The following is a 25858-nucleotide window of genomic DNA, read 5'->3' on the forward strand; positions in this document are numbered from 1 at the left end:
CCTGTAAAGAGGCAGAAGATTTTGTCATTGAACATACTGATATTGAGTAAGCATGCATAGGACTGGGCAGTCTACCTAAATGAAAATTTGACTGAATCCAGTGGGATTGAGTCTAAGGTAAGCATGCATAGGGTTTTGCTATTATGTGTAATCTCCATTGAAACCAGTGGGACTTCCACATAGATAAACTTAACATCCAGTCTGGGTCTAAATCAGCCCAGAAAATTTGATAGTCAAGAAAGCATCAATTGGATATTAGTAGTTTTTGAATAAGTTATGAATGTTTTAGGGAAGCAACTTCCTGCAAGAAGTTATCAGATTTTAGGGAATGACAGTCTAGGTAACTAATGATCTGTCGATTCCCTTAACAATATGCATAAATACCCCAGTGTAGGCTGGTTAGTTGTAGTTGAGGCAGGTTCCCATTACTGTTTGAAGAAATGAATCCTTTTCCTTCTACCTCTTTTGATCTCTAAATTCTTACCCATATTTTCCCAAAAAGCTTGATCAACTGTAGTCCTAAGTATCCTTACTTGGGATCCAGCCCTGGTGAATGACACTCACTGTGAGTCTGTGCACAGGATTGGCCTAAATATCTGCTTTCTATCAAGTCCAGCAGGTTGACAATACTATCTTACTATTGCTGCTGTCTGAAGATACCTGCAACACACTGGAGAGACATTGTGGTGTAGTACGTAAGACTGTTGGCCTAGGAGTGGGGAGACCTGGGTCCAAATCTCTACTAACTATACAAACCTAAAGAGAGTTATTCCAGTCTAAGCCCATTGAAATGATTGCACTGTCAGCCATGAAAATGACTGGGTGACTATGGGCTAGTCACAGCCTAATGTACCTCACAAAGTCGTTTATAAGGATGGAGTAAAGGGAAAAAACATGTTCTTTGGATTCAAGCAGGGTTGGATTCTACTACTTTTGTGCACCTGTGCAAAGAAGAGGGGAAATCTCTCTCAATTCCCTATCTCAGTGCTTTCATCCATGTGGGTTCTATGATGCCTGACATAGGCTTTTGTGTGGTTAAAAGAGCCTGTTGCAGAAGTAAAAAAGCCGGTAAGATCCCACCCAAAGTCTGTTCAACACAGTTATGTTAAATCTTTGCATGGGGCAAAAAAAAAAAGTGGCTAAGTTTTAACTGTGGCTATTTGCGAACACACGACTGAATTACAGCATTCATGCTCGAGCCCAATGTAATCACATTATATGGTGGTATCTGAATGATGCAGCCTAGGAAGCTTTGCTTCTTCCTGTTTTTAGAGGTATGATGTGTCTTGTCAGCTTCAGTACAAAACATTATGGAACGAAGGTATATAATAGATTTTTTTTGTGCTGCTCTTTGAGCTCAGAGTAGTTTTGTTTCTCCCCTCCTGATTTTATCATCTCAACAACCCTAAGAGCATGAGTGAATCAAGGTCACATAGCAAGCTTTATGACACTGTAGTAGTTGTCTATAGATTTATTTTCACCTAAGTGTAATTTCACCTTAACTGGTCTAACCCTACTCTACTAAGATGTTCTGTACAAGTTCATATGAAATAGAATGGGAACGATATACATTTCATAAAGCTTGGGTATGAGATTGGGAATGGATTGTGTTTTGTCCTTTCTAAATAGTATAGACAACTGTGTAATGGAACAGTAACTTTTTGAGACAAAAATAAAATAGAAATAACATCTAATTGTTATTCTCCCCATCCTACTAATCAGAATGGTACATAATAGGAAAAAGTACATTGTTTTTACTTTAATGGTGCTCCTCATTTACCCAAATTCATGAGCAATGTCACACTAGATACAATAAAAATAATTTACCATACTTGAGGTCCTTTAAATATGATTATGTGAGCAAAAAATTTGGTTACAGCCAATGTAATTCCTAAATCCATGCCGGCCAAAGTTTCTTAACCTTGTCTGGTGTTAACTGCCCCTCGTCATCGCATAAGTGAGAAGCAATGCACAAATCCCTAATACTGCAAAAGGTACTGCATTTAAGTAAAGCAATGCTCCAAAGTTTTGATTTGTCTAGAAGCACAGTCACAAAGTCTAACAGAATATGCAGTTTTTTGCATTTGACCTTGCATTACTTGAGAGGGGACATGCTCTCCTATGTCAAGAAACAGTTAAAAACATCTAAACAGGGTAAGGGCACCTTTGCAAAAGACAATCCTAAGTATAAAGGAGAGCATATCCTATGAGCTCTCTTTGTAGGGCTGATAAAGTCCAAGTGATACAGGTATTTATTCTGCTGCTGATCTTCCCAGTATCTTGAAATCACTACTGCTAAAATCCAGTAGTTGGAGTCTAGTCTCCATTAATTTCCTCCATGGGGTAGCATATACACCAGATTTTAATAGGTACCCATTAGCTTCTGTGGCAAATAGAATTTTCAGCCAAAGCCCGAAGGGCATGCCTGTGCTTCCAAAGACTGTAAGCCTAGTTTTGCCCTTAAAGAAACATTAGCTACACAACTTGGCATCCCTGTGATCTTCTGCAAAAATAATGACAAAAGGGAATCTCATGTCTCTTTGCATGCCTTGATCCATACTGGAGCTCCATAGAGAGAATAGCAGCAGGAACAAACTGACCACCTCTGCTGTAAACAAAACCATATTAGGGACTTTGTTGCAACTAAGGCCCTGTTATGAGCATTCTTAAGATGGGCCCTCCAGGCCAAATTAGCTTGGAAGCGAATTCCTAAATAACCAAACTGGGTTACTTGCTCTATTGGTTTCCCATTGACTTGCCAGTTATACTTCATAGGGTGATACATGTACTGTTTTAGCACCATAGTGAAAAGCATGGATGGTGAAGGCCTCAGCTGCTTCTGCAGAAGTAAGAGGGAAAGGATCTTAAAACCTGATGTATTCTTCTGCTCTTTCAGAACACTAGGAAGAAGTTAATTCCCCTCCACACTATATTATTTAATCTTCTATCTCTGCAAATATCTATTTTTCAAAGTGATTTCTCACCGCACAAAATCAGAACTATTATACAAAATCCTCCAAATCTTTAATGTTTTCAGGATGCTATGTAGTACAATTGTATGTAACACAAGGAACAGCACCACACCAGCTACAGGAAGTACTGCGCTGTATGAGTACTTTGAAAACAATTATATCCCAGAGCACCAACATGGTCACACGCACACACTCCACAACACTACGAATCACTTTGAAATGTATTTTTTTGTTTAAAAAATTGACAGCTAGAGGACTTCAGAACCACTTAAGATTCTAAATATAGCTGAATTGCCTGTGCAGCATCACTGCTTTATGAAGGCTGCTCCGGCCAGCTGCAAGGTCAAAAGGAGCAAGAACTGAGTGGGCTAGATGGAAGTAGTGTCATTCCCACCCTCCCCGTTTCTCAACACTCATAATAGATGTATGGTTCTTGAGGTCTGTTTCAGGAATCCATTGTACAAATCTGTGAAGTTTCTGCTAAAACTGTAAGATGGAAGGAGGAGAGCTGTCTACCACATTTGCATCAATGGTTCCAATTAGTAGGCACTGGCACATCAAGAGGGCAAAACAAAATGTGATTGTGAAGAATTTAAACAGGGACGAGCCTGAGAAAAAAATCTTTGTTCCTTTGATAGGTCAACAACAATCCCTTAAGGTCTCTGGGCTCCACACATCCATCTGTTGTCTTTCTCTGAAACTTGTCCTGTTTTTGTTTTTTTACTCAAAATGTAGCTCTCTAAAATAAAACCCAAAATAAATGAGCCTTAACACTGTTCTGTACAATCCTTTGTTTCCAGAGTCCTTCTACCTCTGGCTCTAGACCTTCTCTTTTCTTTTCAATTTGGACACTTTCTTGACAGATCCATTCTTGTTGAGAAGTTTCAGAACACGCTCTTTGTGATCCAAGACCTTTAGCATGGATTCTCGAGCCTCATTAATTTGATCCATTACAAGCTTACATCTCTGCATATTCCCCTGAAACACAACATAGCACCAACATTAAAAAGTCAAATACTTTAAAGACATGTAAGTTATCTTTGAGTAGTAATTCTTGAAATACCAGAAAGAATATGATCTCAAGAACTTTAAAGCAAATCATCCAGTGTCTGTTATAGCTCACCCCCACAGCCTTTCAAAATGAACAGCTTTAAGGATACAGTACTATATCAATGCATTTGTATTTTCTCCTGATTAAAAATATGTAACTGTATAAAGGGATTGCACCAATTGTTTATCATATTTTATGCACTGATGTTTTGAATGTATTGTCTCCATGAAGAAGAAATTCAAAATGAGGTGGTGGATTGGTCTCCAAAGCACAGAAATGAATGTGTGCATGTGTAAGTGGGAGACATTTTTTAATTTAAAATGTTTGCTTATATTTTGACTGGTACATGGAACCTTTCAGTCTCTGTATTAGTAATGATTCATAATTTTAAAGGGCATTATATTTTATCACTATTTTGAGTGGGTATACAGTATGTTCAGTTTAGTTTAACCTCCAATTCTTTCTCATAATTCTTTGTCTAATGAATTTTAAAACATCCCACTGCTTAGACTGAAAACAATTTAATCTAAGTAGAGGCTAAAGTAAATTTTACAAAACTGACAAAATAAGTCACAGTCTCCTTACCTGTATCAGTTCATTTATTCGGTGCAAGTCATCATCAGTTGCTGCCTTTTTCTTGGGAATGATCCCTTCTTGAAGGGAGGTGAGTCGTTCATATACATCATGTTCCAGGTTAGTCTATAAGATTAAAATTTGGCAAGAACACCCAACATTCACAGTGTTTCATAATAAAGGCTGCATGAAACATAAATTCCATTTCCTTTCTAGATTTTGTGTGTCTTGCATCTACCATGGGGAGCTCTGTTAAATGTACTTCATAATGAAGCCAGACTGCCCTGTCCGTGGATGGGGAAACACTGATTCTAGCCTATGCTGTCTAAAGACAAACTAAAGGTCAGCCAACCCTTGGCCCAAGCCTGTGAAAGAAATTTTTTGAGATTCTCAGACTTCTTACCATCAGCTCTTACTCTCAAATCAAAACAACCTTCATCAATACTAAAACTTCAGCTGCTTTCCATGAACCCAATATTCCTAGCACAGAACAGTAATCTCACTTTTCTTTAGTATTCCTCCAGAATGGCTTGGGGAGCTTGGTGCTAGAATTCAAAGCACCTACCTCACCCCCACCTGAAATAGAAGCATCCAGGAATGTGGAGCAGTGCTGCCTCCTCAAGTCAGCGGCACCATCCCAGACACTTCTTCAGACCTGTGCACCAGAGGGAGGGATTTGCCAGTTTTGAGCATCTGTATAAAATGTATCAGCTCTTATGCCTGGATCAAAACCTCCATCCACACAAACGTCAGGTTTAAGAGATATACATATACTCAATTGCAAACTGACAACTTACCACTTAATTCTTAATGGAAAATGTACTCTCAGTAATCAACCTGGCGGTTGTATATTACAAACAAAAAATACACAAATATATCCCTTTTCAAGAGAGTTGCTGGCCTGAAGTATCTCTTGCTCTCCCATGTTATACAAAATAAGAGTGATTCTCCCACTTACCAGCTGCAGCAATTGTGCTGCACAAAGATGGACCTTCCACCCCTGTGCACGACAGGATACACCCTTCTGATTGGCTATCTCTTGAAGCATGGCCTTCTTCTCTTCTAGAAAGAAAGTCAAAGATGATGAGTCAAAGATAAGGAACCCAATCACAATGCAATGAAATACAGGATAGCTATTCATGCACTGTGCATCTGATACTAGATCACTGGAAGAAAATATTTAGACATGTTTTCAAATCATATTTGATAGTATAACATGCCAGTTCATAGAACCACGCTAAAGGAAGTGACTAGAAAACATACCTTTCACCCGGACATCGCTGTACCGTTGAAAGTGATGATACGCAGCTTTCCATGGGTTCCGGTAATGACGAAGCAGTGTTATGGGAGGTCTTGGACGTACAGGCACATACCTGACACCTTCTTCATCTAAGGAAGGTTAAAAAAAACTATTCAAATGTTTTAAAGATGTCTGCAGTTTGAACTTGGGAAGACAACCTCACAATTGAAATACAGAAATATAACCTGAACTATAGATTAGCTCAGATCCAATATGGACAGTGCAACGGTATGCAGAGTGATTCAATTTGTTTAGGCTGGAGAAGCACTGCATATGAGAGCACTGCCAGTTTCTTGTGTTTACGTATACAATGCTACAAAACAATGAGATTTGGAAAAGCAGAGGTCTACCAGTTTCCCCCCACTGTGGTTTCTTGTTTACCGGCCAAGGTGTATTTTTGGTTGACAGCTATGGGTTAGAAAGTACCAGAGAAGGAAGATTTGCACCAGAAGTGATCACCTATATATTCTTTTGGTGGTGACTTGCGCTTCTCTGCCTTTACCAGCAGATTTTTGGTAGTGGATTTCTCATCGTCTGTGCTGTTGGTCTCCATCATGTCCCCTTCTTCCGTAGAGATGACATGTTGCTGTTTCCGTGGTTTTTTCCGTGGGGAGGCACCAGGTGGCAAGTCACTTGAGGGCATTGAAAGGTTGTTGGTCAACAGTGTAAGAGATGGAGACACAGTATTTGTAGTCAGAGGAGGAACTGCTGAAAGGGAAGAAAAGAAGCTATATATGTACAAGATAGTTAAATTAAAAAGTACTATAGGTCCCCCACTTCTCTCTTCCAAATAGTGCAATGAAACAGGGTATGTGCTCTCCAAAAGTGAAAACTACCATTATGGTGCCTTTGTAAAGGGCAGTATTTTGTTAAAAGTGGGAATGCTTTGTTGAGGGTCTCTCTGACTTGAGGATCTTAAAACCTGTAATAGTCTTATACAAAGCCAGCTCCTTTCTAATATTCTTTTGAATGGTTTATTTGCTAGTTATACTCGTTCTTGGCACAGAAACTATTTCCTCGGTTTACCTCAGTCACACTGAGAAAGGATAAAACAAATTTTTGTTTTATAAAAGTTCACCATAATGGAGCTTCAGAATCCTTTTGGTTGATCATTGCTTCAGTCCCCAAGTTTTTTTATTTAATACATGAAAAATTAACTGCTGTTAACAAAGGAAAAAATTCCTTTTGTGAAAAAGATACTGAAATTAAGGCTCCATTTCATTTTTTGTTGCAAGGCTGCCTATTTGCCCTCTTGGTTTTGACTGCAGATGCATTGAATATGCAAACATTTGTAAATAATAGTGAATACATCTTTCTAGCCAACTCTTGGTCAATGAAGCCATTTTTACTGTAATTTCAATCATTCGTGAAGCCCAAGAACATTTCACCACCCAGCCTCGACCCAAGATTATGAACTTTTATGCTGAGATCAAATAGAAAACCAAAGTATTTTAAAAATGTATTTTAAATTAAGCAAGAAGAATTATTTTTCATTGTTATAATGAAACATTCTGCAAAGTTGATCATCCTGACTTTTGTAACCAAATCAGGTCTCTTTTTTGTGACCGCCTAGTCAGCAAGCTACCTGAGACTGGCCGCATTATATCCATAGGCTCCACTTCCTCTTTGATGTTTATCTCTGATACAACAGGACCCAGCACTGTGGAGAGAACACCACCGATAGTTGACGGAGGTGGAGGAGGAGCCACGATTGTGGTAGAAGTGGGTGGAGCAGCCGGAACAGTTCCTGGAATGGTAGACAGGGCTGCTGTGGGCTGTGACGGGGGACTGGCTGCTGTGATAATTGTCGGAATGGCAGGCGGGGGCTGCTGAGAAGCAGGGACTGCAATTGGAGGCTGCTCATTGCTCTGAATTGATACTGCCTCCACAGACACGGTGACTGGAGTGGCCATGGACACGTGGATTTCTGGTTTAGGTTTGGCACTAAAAACAAAACAAAGGAGGGGGGGACATCAGTTTTAGAAAAATGTTTTCGTTTAAAGTCCTACCACAGTGTTACAGAGAAGTTGAAGCTAGAGCCTCCAAAAGACCTATTTTGCTTTCATTCTTTCAGTCAAAATGAAGCTGATGATGGACATAGTACCATCTCATTTGCAGAAATGAGGCGTTGTATGCCCAGAATATGAATGGCCTCAAGGCTACCACAAATTGTGCAATACAGTCACTAACTCAGACAGTGCCTGTGCTGGGATTCTGATTCTTTTGTAAAAACATAAAAAGATGCAGCAACTTATAGTGCCAAACCTAAGAAACATTTAGATAATTTCTGCTAAAGGCTTAGAACCAAATGTTTATACATGTTCTAGTGATACTGTTAAGATTCTTTCAACACTCTTAACTAGAGCTCCTTTTCATTATTCACTATGATCCTGTTCAGTTTCATGTGAGAAAACCACTTGAATAAGTGTTTTCCTATATGTAATTTTTGGTTACCATGGCTGGGATATCCATGGATCTCTGCCTGTTCATCAAGACACTATTAAAAGTACTATTCTACTCTATCCCAAAATTCTGCACCAAGAAAACCCACGTGCACACGGTGTTACTAAAAGCATTTTTCATCCACATTTGTGCACTTTATTCCAAATTCAGGTTTTGGCTTTTATTCCCCCACCCCCTATCAGATTATATGGTTTGATACAGGAGTAAGGCTGTTAAGCATAATAGTCATGCAATCACACCACATTTTTGGAAGATGGAAGTACTAGTCAGTAAGATCAAACAATCTTCAAAAAATGACATATTTGAATGGGAGCAGTGGATTACCAAGCTCTGAAAAGAATTTGTAAAAGAAAAAAAAGAGCAGGGGTGAAGTCAAATTTCATAAGCTTGAACATCTCAGTGTGCAGCTACTGGCTCAATTCACATCTGCGCAAACAGCTGTCTCCACAAAAAAATCTGATTACACTGCAATGTGTAAGAACAGGCAACACTTTCCTCTACTCCTAGAAACTAAAATTCCAGTAGTTTTGAATTTTTTGCATCTTATTTTGTTGTGAAGTCTTACCTGGCTGGTCTTGGTGATCCAGATGCACTCCTCATAGAGCTCTCTACTCGAGGGCCAGCAACTTCAGGTGGCTGAGGAGGAATGAGACTCTTCCTAACTGCCAGCCTGCAAAATAATAAAAAAATAAACATGTAACATTTAATTTGGATCACTGAAAGATTTGTTGTAAATGGAAAAGATCCCATTGCAATTCCTTAGAAGTGAAACTATTCGAGTACTTCCCCCAAGGAACTGATTTTTTTTTTTTTACTATTTAAACTATATAGTCTCTAGCTGTTCTATACATTACGCTAGGAGACAGAAGATACTAGGTTCCTAAACTTGCAGCTCACCTTCTCTTTTAAACAAAAAAGGAAATCAAAGAACATAATCTTCAAGAAAAACAGTTTCTCAATGGGCAGCATCATTCTGCCTACTCTACCTAATATAACTATTTTCATATTACAGTAAGCAAATTTCAAGTATGACAGTGATTGCTAATTTCACTCACCCATCTGTTGTGGGTTTTTTCCGGAGAATGCTTGGGCGAGGAGATGAACCCTGGGCTGGTGTGCTAGAGCTGGCAGTCTGGCTATGGGTTTGCACCACAGTTGTTGAAGATGGAGCAGTGTTGAATGTATTGCTGATTGGATTGGCCACAATGGTGGCTCCATCTGCCAGGACCACTGAGGAGGGGGAGGAGAAAGAGATATAAAGAGAAGCTAAGGGAGTAAGCAGAACACTATAAAGATAAATGAAAAGCTGTTGTCACTGTAAGAAAACTGGTCCACTCTATGCTTCCTTCTCCCAGCCCCACATTACAGTCCACTGATCACAACGAAATGCTGCTTCTGAGAAACAGGGAATCTTAAGAAATGACATGGTGGGGGAGGTCAGGAGAAATCAGTGGAAACTTCAGTCAGGATCCAACCCTATGTTTCCTACACAAACTCTATATGTAATGTATTAAAGGCTGCAATCTCAAGAACATTTTCCTGGGATTAAGCCACTGAAGAAAATGGAACTGGAGAGCCAGTATAGTGTAGTGGTTAGGAGCAGGAGACTCTAATAAGGAGAACCAGGTTTGATTCCCCAACCCTCCACATGAAGCCTGCTGGATGACCTTGGGCTAGCCACAGTTCTCTCAGAACTCTCTCAGCCCCACCTACCTCACAAGGTGTCTGTTGTGGGGGGGAGAAGGAAAGGTGATGGTAAGCCACTTTGAGACTCCTTACAGTAGAGAAAAGCAGGGTATAAAAACTCTTCTTTCTGAATAGACCTACTTAGGATTGCTCCCATAGTCATTTAACGTGTCATAACTAAAAGATCCACAAACCTGACCTTGGTTGGGGATGGCAGAAGCTCAATAAGCTGCTTCTGCCCTATGATCCAAGATTTTATGGGTTTATAGAGAATAATCTGCTGGCTTAAATAAATCATGTGCCAATTATGCATGTTTAAATGTGGACAATGAAACTACAAAAGTCTTTTATATTACTGAAAGCCCAATCCACTACATGTGTACTCAGAAGTAAGACCCACTAACTTCAATAGGGCTTTCAAGTAAGTGTTTATAGAAATGCAGTCTTAGCATCCTTTAAACATTATATAACAAATAAAAACGTGAAGACAAGAGTGTACTGGCTTCTTCAGCATCATAGAACAAATGGAAATACCACTGGCTAGTTACCTGATGTCTTTGTTTCAGTTTGTGGCTGCTGAGCACCCATTGGTGCAGTCTGAAGACCCTGTGTAACAATTGGTGCAGTAGGATGTAGCCCCTGGGTTCCCATTGGTGTCGACTGTATTCCTTGTGCTGGCTGTATCCCCTGTGCACCAATCGGTGTGGACTGGATGCCCTGGATATGACGAGCATGAGAGGCATCCACAGTCATCAGCTGCATGGGATTGAGGTGGACTGTGGAGGCGACTCCTACACCAGTCTGAGCAGTGATGGCAGAGTTGGGGGCCTGAGCTGAAACTGGGAACGGCAAAATGACTCCAATTATTGCCATGCAAAAAAACCCCTTGTTTATTATCCTGTATTGTCAAGCAACGTGTAATGAAGATATACTGTATTGTATTTACCAGTCTACAGTGCTGCTGAAAGTGCCAAAAAGTTCATAAATCAACTGGTCTAGTTTCAATTTATATAAGCGATGTAGGCTTTACATTGCTAAAGCCACATTGTAATAACCGTCATGAACATTATTAGTATTGTACAGCTGCAAAGAGACAGTTTTCTACCACTGCCGCTCCCAAATAAAAACTATGGCCAACTATACCTATCCCAGTTTTTCAGAGGAGATCAGTTTTTCAGAAATGGTTCATTTAGGAGCTACATTACTGTATTTTTCGCTCCATAACACACACTTTTTTCCTCCTCAAAAGTGAGGGGAAATGACTGTGCGTGTTATGGAGCGAATGTGCGCACAGAGCCGGCTGGGCGCGCTGGAACGACGCGAGCCGGCTCTGTGTGCCCCGTTCCAGCGCTCCGGCTTTCCCCACCCGCCTCCCAGCTGGGAGGTGGGCGGGGCGCACAGAGATGGATCGCGTCGTTCCAGCGCGCCCAGGCGGCTCTGTGCACCCCGGGACGCACAGAGCCGGCTTGGCACACTGGAACGATGCGAGCCGGCTTTCCCCGCCCGCCTCCCAGCTGGGAGGCGGGCAGGACGCACAGAGCCGGCTGGGCACGCTGGAACAACAAGCCAGCTTTCCCCGCTGGGAGGCGGGCGGGGTGCACAGAGCCGGCTCGTGTCGTTCCAGCGCGAGCCAGCTTTCCCTGCCCGATGGCCAGCTGGGGGGGGGGGGGGCGTGTTATGGAGCAAAAAATACGGTAATGACTTGGAACAGAGATGTTACAACCTGGAGATATAAATTTAGCGCAGCAGAGATCATGAACATGAGCTAGAAGCTGGAAAGTTCCCCCGTTCAAATCTCGTTTCAATCAGGAATTCACTCGGTTGCCCCAAGCATTGTGGGGATAAGAATGCTGGACTACTTCATGGGGTTACTGCAAGAATGACTGAGATAATGCAGGTGAAGTACTTTGAGCACTTAGAAAATGAGCTTATACATGGTCTTTTCTTAAAACAACGCACTTCTGGATTTTGACAGCTTCACTAATCACATCACCCGATACCCTGTTCATATAGGCAGAACTGAGTTCACTCTGAACTGTAAGGCTGCGGCTTGGATCCAAATTATGCTTCTTGCTGATTTCCCCCATCATTCTACAGACTTCCTTTCACTCACCATATTGTAATGGATGGGGGAAAGGAGTCAATCAGAAGGTTCTCTTCTGCAGCGTCTCTGGGCTTGCATAGCTCAGTAGCCAAGCTTGTGTAACTGGCATATTATAGCTCTCTTCTGCAATGGTTAATAACAGCCAAAGAGATTTTATATGTATGGGATCTATCTCATTTAGATTTTGTTTAAGCCACAATGCAACTCCTTGCCTTTGCGTTGCATGCACTTTAATATCTAATATTCCTTGAATTTCAAGTTTCTATACTCATACTTGAGTGTGTTTTATTCTGCATTCCATTTAATGGCATTTATGCATCAATGCATTTGTACTAGCTTTTCTATCTTTCTAAATGCTACTGCTCAAATGATACATCAATAGCAAAATCAAGCCATTATTTAACACACAAGTATACCAACCTCACTGTTACAGATTTAGAAATTACATCGACTGCTTCAAATACTAGCAGATACACATTTGTTACCTATAACAAAAATTGCTTCCTTTATTATAAAAATGATGGCAAACGTTGCCAGTTCTCAGAAATATTTAAATACTGCATTCACTGTATTTGAAACGAATGCCTTTAACTCCCAAAAATATTTGTATGCATTATGCTCATTTATGCTGCTTACCAGGGTATTGGCGGATGGTGGACACAGAGCTGGTAATAGGTGTATAAGTGTGAGCAGCCAAAGGGTAAGAAGGTGGGTATGTTGGTAAGAAGTACTGGAATTGAACAGGCACCGACTGCCTATAAAAGAGAAGAGGTGTCATTGGAATGACAGCTACTGGAGTTGTGACAACAATGCTTACATTTGGTCATATGGCACACTATCATTCTGGCTTGCCTGGTTCTCTGCAGACCACCACATTTTTCTTACATTGTGGCTTCCACTTAAAAGGCCACTAGAAAAATCTTGAACACATGAAGCTGCCTTCTACTGAATCAGACCCTTGGTCCTTCAAAGTCAGTATTGTCTACTCAGACCGGCAGCGGCTCTCCAGGGTCTCAGGCAGAGGTCTTTCACATCACCTACTTGCCTAGTGCCTTTAACTGGAGATGCCGGGGATTGAACCTGGGACCTTCTGCATGCCAAGCAGATGCTCTACAAACTGAGCTACAGCCCCCGCCCCCAATCTTCCAACATAGTACACTGTAAGCAAAAGAGCAAACCCCATGGAGAGAAGTGGAAGTATTGCCAGGCTCGCATATACCACTAGTACTTAAGATTACAAAATCGTGTTGCTGTTAATTTTATTTAAATTTAATCCTGAATTGTAGTATCTTGACTAACAAACCTCTCTGTGACCAGGGCACATGCACCAACAGAACAACGCCTATTCATCCTCGAGCAACGCATCTCCCTTCACTTTCACAGCTGCGAAAGACTGCAGGATGAGTCAAGTCTGTTATTCTGAATTATCTACTCTTCAGATAACCTCATTGGCTACGATACTGCTACTGCATATTTACTCTTCATAAAGTTCTTTACTGGAAAGGACATCACAGAATCAATGAACCACAGAACTGAAGGCATCCACTGTCCATAGCTTGAAGAACAGGAAGCATCTATTGTAGCTTGATTACTCAGATGCCTTTTCAGGGAGGCAGGTTAAGAACCACAAGTGGTTTCTACTAGTAACAAGCAGAAACTGTGTTACCTCAAGTGTTAAACAGCGCAATCCTATTTAGTTCCTCAAGCCTAAGCCCATGAAAATCAATGGGCTTAGCTTGAGTAACTGCATAGGATTGCACTGCAAGTTAACTGCAGAAATCAAGACATTTCATCCTATTTATGTGGCTGTCTTCACACAGAATACTCTTGTATGGCCAAAATTAACAAGTACCAAATGTATTCAGTTACCTGTTGTCATTTCTAGTTTCCACTGCAACTGGGTTTGGAGATGCACGGTGCCCAGGTAAAGGGATGAGATTGCTCCTCTCTGCAGTATAATCAGACTGGATGCGAGGAGAAGTGTGTGTGATTTGTTGAGGGACCACTTTAGCTGCACAGTGAGAAAAGACACCACAGTTCTTCGCAAACTCAGACAAAGAACATAGGATGCTGTAGGTTGTTCACTGTTTCCTTTCACAAAAGCTCAAGTCACAGTAGTCTGTTTTTGAAAACCCAGGGATGTTGAATGGAGAGAAGCAGTGATGTGTGGAAATTGTCTTTAAAGCACTGATTGATTTATCAGTAACTATTAATAAAATTGAATAGACCACATCACAATCTGCCAGTTCATTGCTCCCAATTTGAGCTGTCTTTTCTTGCTTTATTTGCTATCATGCATAGATACCCCAAACCCATGTTGTCCCCACCATTCAATAAAATTTGTGAACCAAAGAAAGAATAGCTCTGAACCAGTGCTCTCACCAACTGGTATGTTTGAGGTTGTTACGGCAGTTGCATGGGAAGAATGTGAAGGCATAGTCACAGTGACAATCGTATTCGTAGGCGCTTGGGTATGGGGGACGGAACCTGAAATGCAGAAAGACATATGGTAAAAGCTTTGTTATCTGGCACTTAATTATCAAGAACACTCTATTAATAGGTATCACCCAAGGGGAAAGCTCCTTCCCCTCAACCACTACACGCTTGCATTCTGGAGCACATGCGTGTGCCACTCCAGCTGGCCAGTTCAATGCCTTTGGTCAGATGGTGCTACCAGCCGGCATCTGAAGGTGGCTCCTTTCCCTGAGGTTTCCTCAAGCTGTCAGGAGCTAGCTCTGCTAAAGGCTTCCCAGGCAGCCGGCCCATTCATCTGCCTAATGCGTAGGATGGCTCTGTGGCTCAGGACAAGAAGAGGAAGGGTCCTGTCAGGTATGGGGCTATCACCATGTTGTTCCCAGTGGTGTGGGGTGTCTGAGGTCCACAGCCTGGACTTATCACTGAGTCCCCCACTTGTATGCCCAGATGCCATGGGACCAGATGCAGCACGGCCAGTGAAAGAAAAAAAAAAAGAGCATTGCCGTTGGCTTCTCTGCTAACCCCTTCAGCCATAGGCTCACCTGGATGAGCTTGCTGGCACTATGAGGGAGGGGCCTGGCAGTGCTTTTCTCCTCTGCATGGCCCCACTTCTCTGTCAAGCCTAATAGGGTGACTGGGACCAATGGGGAGGCCACAGCTGCCTCAGGAAGAGGGAAGGTGGAGTGTGTTGTTCCAATATTGATCGAAATCAGATGAAGCAAGTGTGTGGGGAGGTGCAGCTTCCTGCCTGAGAGTCCTTGGTGCAATGCCCTGTAATATAGGTTCTGGTCACTGTGGATTCCTCTGGGTAGGGGCTGGTGCAGAGAAATAAGCTTGAACATCTGATTAATCAGCAAACCCATTTCAATGTATATACTGTTAAATCTTTCTTGGCATCTACGTCCTTAACAAACAGAAAATGTAGATTACACACATTAAAATTTCTATGCAACAGATTTCTAATTCTGACAACTCACAGCAGGACTTCAAACAACCTATCTGACAACTCAGGTATTCCAATCAGGGCACCTGCTTGAGGACCCTTGATTCCTGATTTCCTGCTTGCTTCCCAACTCCTTCCTTTTCTCTTTTGAAGGGTCCTCCTTCATCCTGTTCACGCTTCTTTTCTGCTCTTTCCTTTGTCACCCTTTATAGTCCTCCCTGTCTCTCTCTCTACCCTTAAGACCTACCTCATGCAACTTCCTCAGATGGCTTTGAAATGTGCCAAAGATGATGGCAGCATGGTGAGGTTGGGCAGTGGTGACTGAACTGGCAGTAGGAGCTGGTTGGGAGAGCCAAGCCCCCTGTTTTAGCCAGGGAAATCCTCCTCCACTAGGGTTGTGAACTTTCTGGAGAGAAAAAGAAGTGTCCTGTGACTTCAATAGAGGCTCAGTGGGCTGTTATCAGGTGTTGTTGTTTACCTGTATGCCATGAAAAACTTCAGCTGACCATTTCTACACACCAAGCCTCTATTAAAGGGACAGGACACTTTTCTCCAGGCACCCATACAATCCCCCTTCCTAGCTCCTTTAACAATAGGATATTTTCAATTCCTTCCCCCAATAAAATCCATTGTACACAGGCTTATGGAGTCTATAATACTGACTTCAAGTTGATTTTCCTATCAGATACTCACCTGCTGTGGTTGCTGAAGGAATGGTATTGGTTGCTAAAATAGGTGCCACTGTTGCAGCTGCCACAGGTGTGCCAGTACTAAAAATGGTTTTCTATAAGAAGAAAAAAAGTTTTATTTTAGGAAGTCACTGCTGGTATGCTTTGAACCGTCTTGCTTTAACATCATTGCTTTGTCAGTTCTAAATGAAAGTATTTCCCAAGCCCAGTACAAAACTATATTCAACATGGAGCTTTAAGACCTCATAGCAAAAAAGACAGAGACAATGTAGGGGGAGAAACTAAATTAATCTTGCTTGATTACCGATTTACCTGAGCCATGGTGTGGAGCTGCTGTTTTTGTGTTCCTATGGCTGGATGGGATGGTAAGGTAATTCTGGTTGCTGTGTCTCGTGGCTGTGCAGGACGTTGAATACTGATAGGTGCAGTAGGTGGGTGCTGTTGAATTGATAATGTCGGCCGACTAGGGGGGGGGAATAGAAGATTATTTTTCTGAAGCTACTCAAGTCAAGCTGCATTCAGATGTCATTTTTAACTATATTAAATTGCAGTAGTGAAGGCTATGGGAGCACTGGCACATTAAACCCCTCCTTTGGGCATGTAGTGTTCCTTCACTCATGTTCATTTGCGACATTAATGCATGGTTCTTGTCATCTGGACCCACCACCTTGGCCAACCCATGCCCCAAGGTTCCTCTCACCTGTGCACTCTCATTCCCCTGTGGCTTCTCCTAACTCTTTCTTTCTCTCCTCTACCTTCCTCTTCTGTGCCATTCCTCAAATCTGTCTCTCCTCATCCTCCTCCCTCTCTCCTTGATGCTGAACCACTTCATCCTCCCCAGATTCACCTTCCTGGTTTCTTTTATCCCATCTTCTCTTGGTCCTATAGTAATGCCTGCTGTGCTCCTTCCTTCTGCCCTGTCCAAAGCCCTCTACCACTCTCTCAATCATGCCCCCCATACTGCCTATGCCCTTAATCAGCTCCTCCCAGTGCTGTTGCAGGCACCTCTGCCACAGCAAGGCTGGAGCCAGCAGTAGCATGCTTGCTCCACCACACAGCTCACAGGCAGGTGTGGTCTGGGGGGCATCATTTGCTGCTCCTCCTTGCCCGGTACCCTGGATGCAATTTCTGCTGTTGATTGAGGCTGCGAGGCCATTACAACACGGGTTCGTGTATACATGAACCCGTGTTCATGTGGCTTCAGGTATACATGAACCCATGTTGTTGCCAGGTTTGTGTGTACGCCTGACTCCTCCATCTTTGAATGGAAGGGAGGAGTGAGGTGCATGAGCCCAGCATCAAGCTGGGTTTGCATACATTGCAATGTAATGCTGTCTAAAAGTAATACCTGAATGCAGCCTCAGCAAACTCATAAAGCTAGAAGAGATACCAGAATGTAGTTTAGCTTTACCTCCTTGTTGGTGTACTAATTCGTATCATACACAACAGCAGATGCAAGAGTATCTTTTGGAAGGCCATTATACGCTATGTGGCTACAGTGCAGAAAAGTGCTCATCTGATTTGCATGTGAAGCTGCTACATATATAGAACAGCTGGCTGGACAAGCAGCCTGAAAAAAAGTCTCCAGGCAGTGGCCACGTGTCCAGTGGTCCTCAGCTGCATCTCCTACACGCACCTTATCATACTCTTAATACATATAAGGAGTATTTAGGATACTTTCTGTGGTGGTTACCTGAGACTAGACTCTGTGGCATGTGTTGCTGTAGTTGTAATAACTGGGGACTGAGCTCTTGTGGCTGAGACTGTGGCTACTACTGCAGGGGGGATGGTACTTGCAGTTGTCACAGCGTTTCGGGACTGTCAAGACAAGGAAAAAATAATTATTATCATCACAGATTGGTTAACAGTACTGCTGTCAGCCAATTGAAGATTTTTTAAAAGTGAGGTAACTGAATTTTATCAGTTTTCATCTACATAAAAACTTAACAAAGAAACTTTTAGGAGAATTTTGTCTCTCGTAAATGCAAGCTAATTTACGTCTGAAGCAGTTTATTTACTAAGAAATATATAGGTCTGTTTTATAAAGAAAAATATTCCAATTACAACTTCAAATATTACTCGACAATATTTTGTAAACGACTAATCAAAAAGCACTAAGCCATAAGTTTTAAAAATAGAAAGCTCTTAAAAGAAAACGTAAATTTGAAGATCTCTTTTTGGTGTTACCATTTGTCTCTGTGTGGTATCCCCAAAGCTAGGTCAATGATACTGACAGATTAGACTTGGAAATCAGAGGGCTTCGTTTGCATTAAGTCTGCAGGATTTCTTCTGGGTGACATCCCACTGGAAGGGATTGAAAATGTTCAACAACAGTCTCATGACAACACTCTATATTTGCCACCTGCCTGGATTGGTTGATGAATAATGTGCTGAACTGCTGGTTGAGCTGTGGCTGCATTTGGCAACTGTGAAGCTGGCCTCAGGACTGTTGTTACTTTAGAACTGGACATCACAGCAGCAGCAGCTGCACCTAAGGGGGAAAAAAACCACACACACATTACTAAAATATAGTTAGGTGATCCACTTTTTAAAAAGAGTCAGAGTGATGGATATCTGACACAAAAAATAAAGACAGAGGAAAGAGAATCATTAGTAGTGCTACTAAACTAAGGTGTGTATGATTTAATGATTTCTGTTTTTCATTGTGTTTGGCACATGGTAGTATATAGTAAGTCTAACTACACCCGGAGAGTATTCCAAGACAAGACAGCTGAAAATGCAAGCAGTGACATCAAGAGACCAGTCCGCTCTAAATGTTCCACCACAGGAAGTATTAGCCACAGTCCAAAATTTATTACTCCAGGACCATTCCTCTAGAGAAAAGATCATTACATTCCATACCTCGAGGTAAGTGAGAGGCTCCAATGTGTAGTGGGGGCCCAGGAGCACTACTTCGAATGATTGACATTTGAACATTGGTTGCCATGATATGGTGCAAATTGCTGGGATGTCCCTGAAGGCAAGAAGGTTCACATTAGAAGTCCTTCTAGAGATAATCCATTGGTAAAATGTCATACACAAAGAAAAATTACAATTATATATATATTTTTAAAAAGACATGATGGCACAGGTTAAATATGTATTATAAAGGTAGACCTTTCGTCATATGGCCTTAACAAGAAACCATGTACTTTAACAGAATAAAAGAGACAACCTGTTGACCACTGATTGTTGCTACAGGAATACCAGAGGCCTGTGGAATGCTGCTCTCCATTGTTACAGTAACCTGCCCAGGGACTTTGGTAGGACCTGACAGAGTAGAGGGCGGAGCTGGTGCAATGGGACGGCTAGGTATGGTGGGCTTCAGAGGAGGCTGCAAAGAACAGAGAAATACGGTCGCTATTTGTGCTTTGTGACATAAAAAGAAGTTAACAGTACAAGTATGAACTGGTTATTTTATATGGGGGAGTCTGTACAGCAATTCAGTGGTAACCATTGTCTGAAACAGTATTATTATTAAATATTGTATACGCTTCTGTAAATAAGATTCCTCAGCAGAGGAATGCTTTAAAAAAAAGAATGTTTGCAGAAAACAAGTCATCTTATTGACACAGTATGAAGGGTTCTTCATCAACCTCCCTGAAAATCTTTTGCTTTTATTTTGTGCCAATAACAACCTATGTCATCATCTCTCCTATGTATTAAATAAAAATGGATCTGGAATTTGTTAATATAAAACTGCAGAACACCAATTGCTTGGCTGCCTTGTAAGAGGGCTGGTTGATACCCCATGTTTGGAAATCTGGACCTTCTGTCAGGCATGGTGCTTGCAACCAGATCATCTTTGATTGACTTCACTGCTATGCTCATAATACAGAGGATATAATGAAAGGACAAAGCTGTCTTGGTTTCTAACTTTTAACAAGGTTATATAGGAAGGTGGGGGGGATGACACTAAAGCACTCTCACCAGTATATAATCTATCCCTGTACTCAAAGTACAGTATGTCAGCTAAAGAGCTGCCTAAAAATCCAATAAAATTAAAATTAAAAAATAAAATAAATATTTGAAAGCGTAGTCACAGAGACTGGGCCGAACGACATCACAGACTTCATGCTGCCTTTGGGCCACAAGTGGGTTATCCATGCCTTAACTGGTCTTACAGTTCAGAAATGTCAGTTGCCCTATTTAAACTCTTTTTTTTAAAGTTGATTTACTCTTTATGGTAGTGGGAAGAATCCCAGAAGTATTAACTGTCATAAATGAACCAGCCAACTTTTGCAATATAATTAATATGTGGCTTTCTGAAGGAAAGAAGGCTTTTAATCTGGGATTCAACAGGACTGGATTAACATTATTATATTATGGTATTATTGAGTGATGCTACAGTTAGGAAGTAATTTTCAGCAAGAAATTTGGGTGTTTACAGTGGTACCAAGTATTTTGATTTAGTATTTAGACTAGTGCATTCTATTTGCTAAACTGTTTTCAACAAAAAAAAAAGCCTTCACCAAATGTAGGGTTTTTTTAAAAATGAAATATATTCAACCTGCTCTGTCCCAAAGACTAGGGCAAATAATACCATCCAAACACTTAACTGCTAAAATGAAGAGAAAGCTGCATTCAGGATTAAAGCTTTGCTAAACAAACCTCTCCACTGCCAATGGCATTAGTGTTATTAAGTCCCCTGTTTTCCAATATGGGACATGAGCCATTATTACCTTCATAAGTCCTTCAGAAAAAGAAAGTGGCACTGCTGGAGCCAGATGTGCTGGAGGAGCTGTCACTGTAACTGGTGCACCAGACTGCACTGTGTGGTGTTGAGTCAACATTTGCACTTGTGGATATGGGCGCACCACAACTGTTTCCTGCTTCTCTTCACGAGACTGCAGAGAACCACCTGGCACTATGTGATCTCTGGGAGGAACTTCTGATTCTCGACTGGGTTCATCACTTACTACTGGAAAAGAAGAAAAATGAAACAATGAAGAAGAGACCTAAAAAGCTAAGATGAACAATCACTGTTGATTTCAATGGGACTTCCTTTCAGGATAGTATGCTTAGGATTACAAACTTGGTAGAACAATTACAAATTCAATAGTTGCCTTACCTGTAGTTGTTGGGTTTATCAGTCCAGTAGCTCCACTGGTGGAGATTGAAGGAGGAGCTGGTCCTAGATTTGTGGGAGGGGCTCCTGAATGAGGAAACTGTTGAGAACTCATGTTCACCTATGGAGCATACATAGAGTTATAAATCATTCATATGGCCACAGTCTTGAATGCTTTTGTTCATGAACAATCCTAATAAATTCAGTTGGACTAGTCTCTAATGTTTTAAGACTGTAGCTACTGACAAGTGGTATCTCCATAAGCAGATTCTGACTGAAACCCTAAAATGTAAATAATTTAATCAAGTTCGATAAGGCTGCTCTTAAATATAAGAATGCAGCACCATCTAAAAACAGAACATGGGCTCAAAAGATAGTTACAATTCGTAAATAATAAATCTGCAATTATGAAAACTCTGGGCTTGACACAAATTGAAATTTACAGCCTGCTTGAAGGTAGATCAGTGGTTCCCAAAGTGGGCAGTGCCACCCCCTGGGGGGCAGTGGGATTATCTAGGGGCGCACTAAGAGACAAGGGGGCAGCAGGGGGAAACTAGAGGTTGGCCCCTTCAACTGTGTTGTTCACTAATTTACAACAGATCAAGCTATGGCACCATGCTGGCAAATTTGGTGGAAATTATCCGAATTTTTTCCAGACTTTGAAGAGCTAGTACCACTGGATCAAGCTCATCAGTTTTATTGAATAAAGTTCAACTAAAAAGTTTTAATTTTATTTTGAAGAGATGTGCAATTAACTGTTACTGTTTTGAAATTTTATTGTTCTTACCTTCTTTAGTGCATCATGCAAACCCCTATTTTGAATAATGCTTTTTATAGGATAGGGTATGGGGCAGTGGGGTTGAGTTTGTTGAACCAAGGGGGTGGTGGCCCAAAAGGTTTGAGAACCACTGAGGTATATGCTAGAATCAGGATCATATCGAAACAGGGAAATGTAACAATTTCAGGGCTGTACAGATCCCATGAAATCAGACTTAACATAAAAGTTAATATTAGTTAGTAGTAGTTGTTAATCATGTACTTATGTTGGTCTAACATTGGCATATGAGAATTTAATCACATGCCACAGACGACACCACACATCTTCAACAAATACACACGTGATGGATATTAGGAATTACTTGTGTAGATTCTCTGATATTTTGTATATGGCTAGAAGTCAGAAACAGTATCTGCTTAAGTTAGTGAGACATTTTGTCCTGAACTGTATTCCCCAGTTTTCAGCATAGTATGGAATCATCACACTGAATTCCAGAACAAATGAGGGAGAGATATTCAAAATCATTATTTATAAACACCCAATTGAGAGCTTGCACAATTGTCCGTGACAGCGAGTGCAGTGGAGCAAAACACTACTGTCACACAAATGTAAAAAACGCAACCAGGAAGTTTCCTCTGATTTTGTGCAACAACAGCTGGAGCTTCTGGAATTCTGAACTAAAGATTAAAAAAACACTGACAGGACTATATACATGAACATACAAAGCTACAAAGACAGATGGTTGGTCTGTACAGTTCAGCACTGTCTACTGTTCACAGACACAGATATTTGTTATGTGAGAGATCCACAGACTACGGTATATACTCTCCCTCCGCTTAAGCAGTCTGATAGTGAGGCTACAGCTGCAACACAGATGTTTGTGTTGCTGCTACAGTCACATATTTTACTAGGCAAAGTGGTACTTGTCACTAGAAAGCTGTAAAATGTCTTAAAGTCCGAAAACCCTTTGCGGTGGACTCTGATCTGGAGAACTGGGTTTGATCCCCCAGTCCTCCACATGAGCAGCGGAGGCTAATCTGGTGAACTGGATTTGTTTCCCCACTCCTACACATGAAGCCAGTTGGGTGACCTTGGGCTGGTCACACTCTCTCAGCCTCACCTACCTCACAGGGTGTCTGTTGTGGAGAGGGGAAGGTGATTGTAAGCTGGTTTGATTCTTCCTTAAGTGGGAGAGAATGTCCGCATATAAAAACCATCTCTTCTTCTTTAGCCCTCGCATGGGGCTAGAAGCAGCACAGATTCTACTATGTCCCCTCCTCTCTTTTTTGCAGCTTGCAGTCATTTGAGCAGCACGGCTAAACCATGCAAAAGCCTTAGTGGGAGTGCTCATCAAGCAGTACTATAACACTAGAACCAAGACTCCACTTAAGCACAGTGGAAATAATCTGCACAGGTTCAGATCGCACAATGGAGTTGGCAGTGGAACCGGAATGAAAGGGAGCGGATCACCTTCTAGCAGGGAGCGGATCTTTTTCCTTTGACTAGAAGGTCAGGTTAAACATTAGCGGCAGTAACTTGTGATCACATTAAAAAAATATGCAAATATCCGCTCCAGGCGTTTCCTACCCAGCCATTGTCTTATCCTATTATCTGCAACCCCCCCCCCCTTTATGACACACAGGTTTAAAACCCGGGTGCAGTTTTGGAACGTTCCGTTCGAGTGTCTGAACCAGCCGAAACGCGCTTCTATTAAGCACCAGGTAGTAAGATGCAGGAAGGCTCCCCCCACCCTCATGGACTCTAAAACGAGTTCGGTACCTGCATAGCGCGAGAAAGCCAAACCACGCTCACAGGATCCTCTCTCAGCATAACCCCCGCCTTTCCGATTGGGCCACTCTCAGAACCGGAGCGATCTCTAGGGGTGAGAGTAAAAGGAGGAGCCCCCTCCTCATCGGTCCTGCGAGGGTCTTACAGCGTTGCCAGCGATGGCTGCGCTAGCCCGGCCCCGCCAGCTCTCAGCCGCTTCACTTCCCAGCCGAGCGAGACCGGCCGGGTTTCATACCGGATCCCCGACCCAAAGCGAGAATCGGAGCATCCAGCCCACCCACCAGAGCGCCCAGCCCGGGGCGGCAAAGCAAGCGGCGACGGGACCCGCCAAGGCTGTGGCTCCCCAGGCTCCTCCCCTTTCGCCTTCTTTGGGCCGGGCTCGTCTCTTCGCATAAGCTCCGCCTACGAGATTAGCGTCAAGCCGCCGCCTCTTTTCCGAGCCAGCCAATGGGAAGATTTCCTCATTCCGACACGGGCCAATTCGAGTCGGACTAAAGCACAACCCACTAACCAATGGGAAAGCCAGCATAGGTTATGCCCAGCTACCAATGGAGGGACAAGTAATAGCTAATCAGGAGTAGGCAGGACCCGCCTCCTTTCCCTCCCTATCACTATGTGAAACGGACGCGCAGGGCCGGGACCCGGATGTTCAGCAAGAATAAAAAAGCTGCGGCGTCTCTCTCTCTCCCCCCCCTCAAGACCCGCGTAAACGTCGCGAACGTGAGGGGACGAACTGTTCTACTTAATTTACTCTCCGCTGCTGGTTGGCTTGCAGCAGCGCCGGATCTCTTTGGAACCCCGCTTCCAGGACGAGCCCTCCCCTCATCCACCGAGTTACCTGCAGCCCAGGGTGCGGCGTAGACTTTCGGGAAAGTCCCTCCCCCCAGCCGCTTCTTTCGCTGACACTGAGGGGGGCTCAGTCGGGAGTGTTGCTTCCGCTGCCGCAGCAAAGCACCCCTTCCCCCCCCCTTCAGATTGATTGGGTCTGACGAATCCTGCCCACTGTGGCGATACTTTCTCCTCAGCGGGCACGGCGATTGGCTGAGGCGGTTGATGCTAGGAGGTTCTTGGGAGTCGTAGTTCGAGAGCCGAACGTCGCAGACGTTAATGTCGCGAGAGGTTGGGGAACGTGAGAGGTATGCGATTGGCTGTCGTGGAACAGGCGGAACGTTCATTTTTCGCCCGTCCCACTCTCCTAAAGCCGGGATTGGTTGGTTTTCTCCGGAGCTTCGCTGTACTGAGAAGCCGAGTCTCAGAATGATGGCGGGAAAAGAAAAACTCTCAACCTGAGAACTGTCAATTTTTGCTTAAAGGCGTTGCGCGAATTGAATTGAATTACATTTTCCGACTCTACCTTAGCGAAAGAAAAATATGTTCCGTAGCCTCTGTTTGCTTTATAGAAAGTTTCTTCGTGCCTGTTGCTACCATCTCAGTAATATTTTGTTGTACAGTTTTCCTATTGAGCAAACAGGTTTTCAAAAAATGTTCTGTCTGGGGAAGGAAGAAGTCTCTTTGAAAAAGGCTTTGAAAAGGAGGGCGACTATTAAAAAAAAAACCCAAAAGAAAGATAGACGGGGGGGGGAATGAGGGAGGGACTAAAAATCTTAAGGCTATGACCTTTGGGCTTGGAAGTGATGCCCTTCATAGGGCAACAGCTGATCTAGTAATGTCTGCCATTGCATACCACAGCATTCTCCTTTTAAATTAGTATTGTTTGACAGTGCAAACTGAAATTGGCCAGCATTTGCTACTAAGGGTGGGACGGATGGGTGTAGTGGTGACTTTTAGTTAGTGAACATAGAGACGGGTGCTGGAAATTATTAGGCTGGCAGGATTGTGATGAGGGTGTGTATGAGGTGATCTTAGAGGTCATGCAGTAGATGGCAGCTTAGATGGTGGGCAATAGCAAGCTGCAAGTGGAAGTTCAGCCCTTGAGGAGCAGAGTTGGGGATTGGGAGCTGTGTTGAT

At 42.5% G+C, this 25858-nt stretch overlaps 1 protein-coding gene across 1 annotated transcript; it reads right to left on the reverse strand.

Moving 5' to 3' along the window:
* Positions 1-3002: 3002 nt before the first annotated feature.
* On the reverse strand, positions 3003-24768 carry SAP130 (Sin3A associated protein 130). The gene is made up of 21 exons (XM_056849574.1): positions 24729-24768; positions 21328-21445; positions 20939-21174; positions 19432-19590; positions 19119-19230; positions 18623-18747; positions 17950-18074; positions 16569-16719; positions 16261-16351; positions 14532-14636; positions 14019-14160; positions 12786-12904; positions 10594-10884; positions 9415-9589; positions 8925-9029; positions 7482-7840; positions 6356-6604; positions 5860-5985; positions 5555-5658; positions 4609-4722; positions 3003-3950 (listed from the first exon to the last, which is right to left on the reverse strand). Exons 2-21 carry the CDS (start codon positions 21437-21439, stop codon positions 3792-3794), a joined length of 3159 nt encoding a protein of 1052 aa, XP_056705552.1. The 5' UTR covers positions 21440-21445; positions 24729-24768; the 3' UTR covers positions 3003-3791.
* Positions 24769-25858: the final 1090 nt, after the last annotated feature.

The sequence above is a fragment of the Euleptes europaea genome, chromosome 5 (assembly GCF_029931775.1).
Source record: "Euleptes europaea isolate rEulEur1 chromosome 5, rEulEur1.hap1, whole genome shotgun sequence".
In the NCBI taxonomy this organism is placed as follows: domain Eukaryota; kingdom Metazoa; phylum Chordata; class Lepidosauria; order Squamata; family Sphaerodactylidae; genus Euleptes; species Euleptes europaea.

Excerpts from the sequence above, each read along its gene's own strand:
- SAP130 (XM_056849574.1), bottom strand. The coding sequence starts at position 21,439 with ATGAGTTCTCAACAGTTTCCTCATTCAGGAGCCCCTCCCACAAATCTA. Across the intron at positions 7,841-8,924 it reads GGATCACCAAGACCAGCCAG|TGCCAAACCTAAACCAGAAA; the intron begins GTAAGACTTCAC and ends TTTTGTTTTTAG. Across the intron at positions 4,723-5,554 it reads CAGCACAATTGCTGCAGCTG|ACTAACCTGGAACATGATGT; the intron begins GTAAGTGGGAGA and ends TTAATCTTATAG.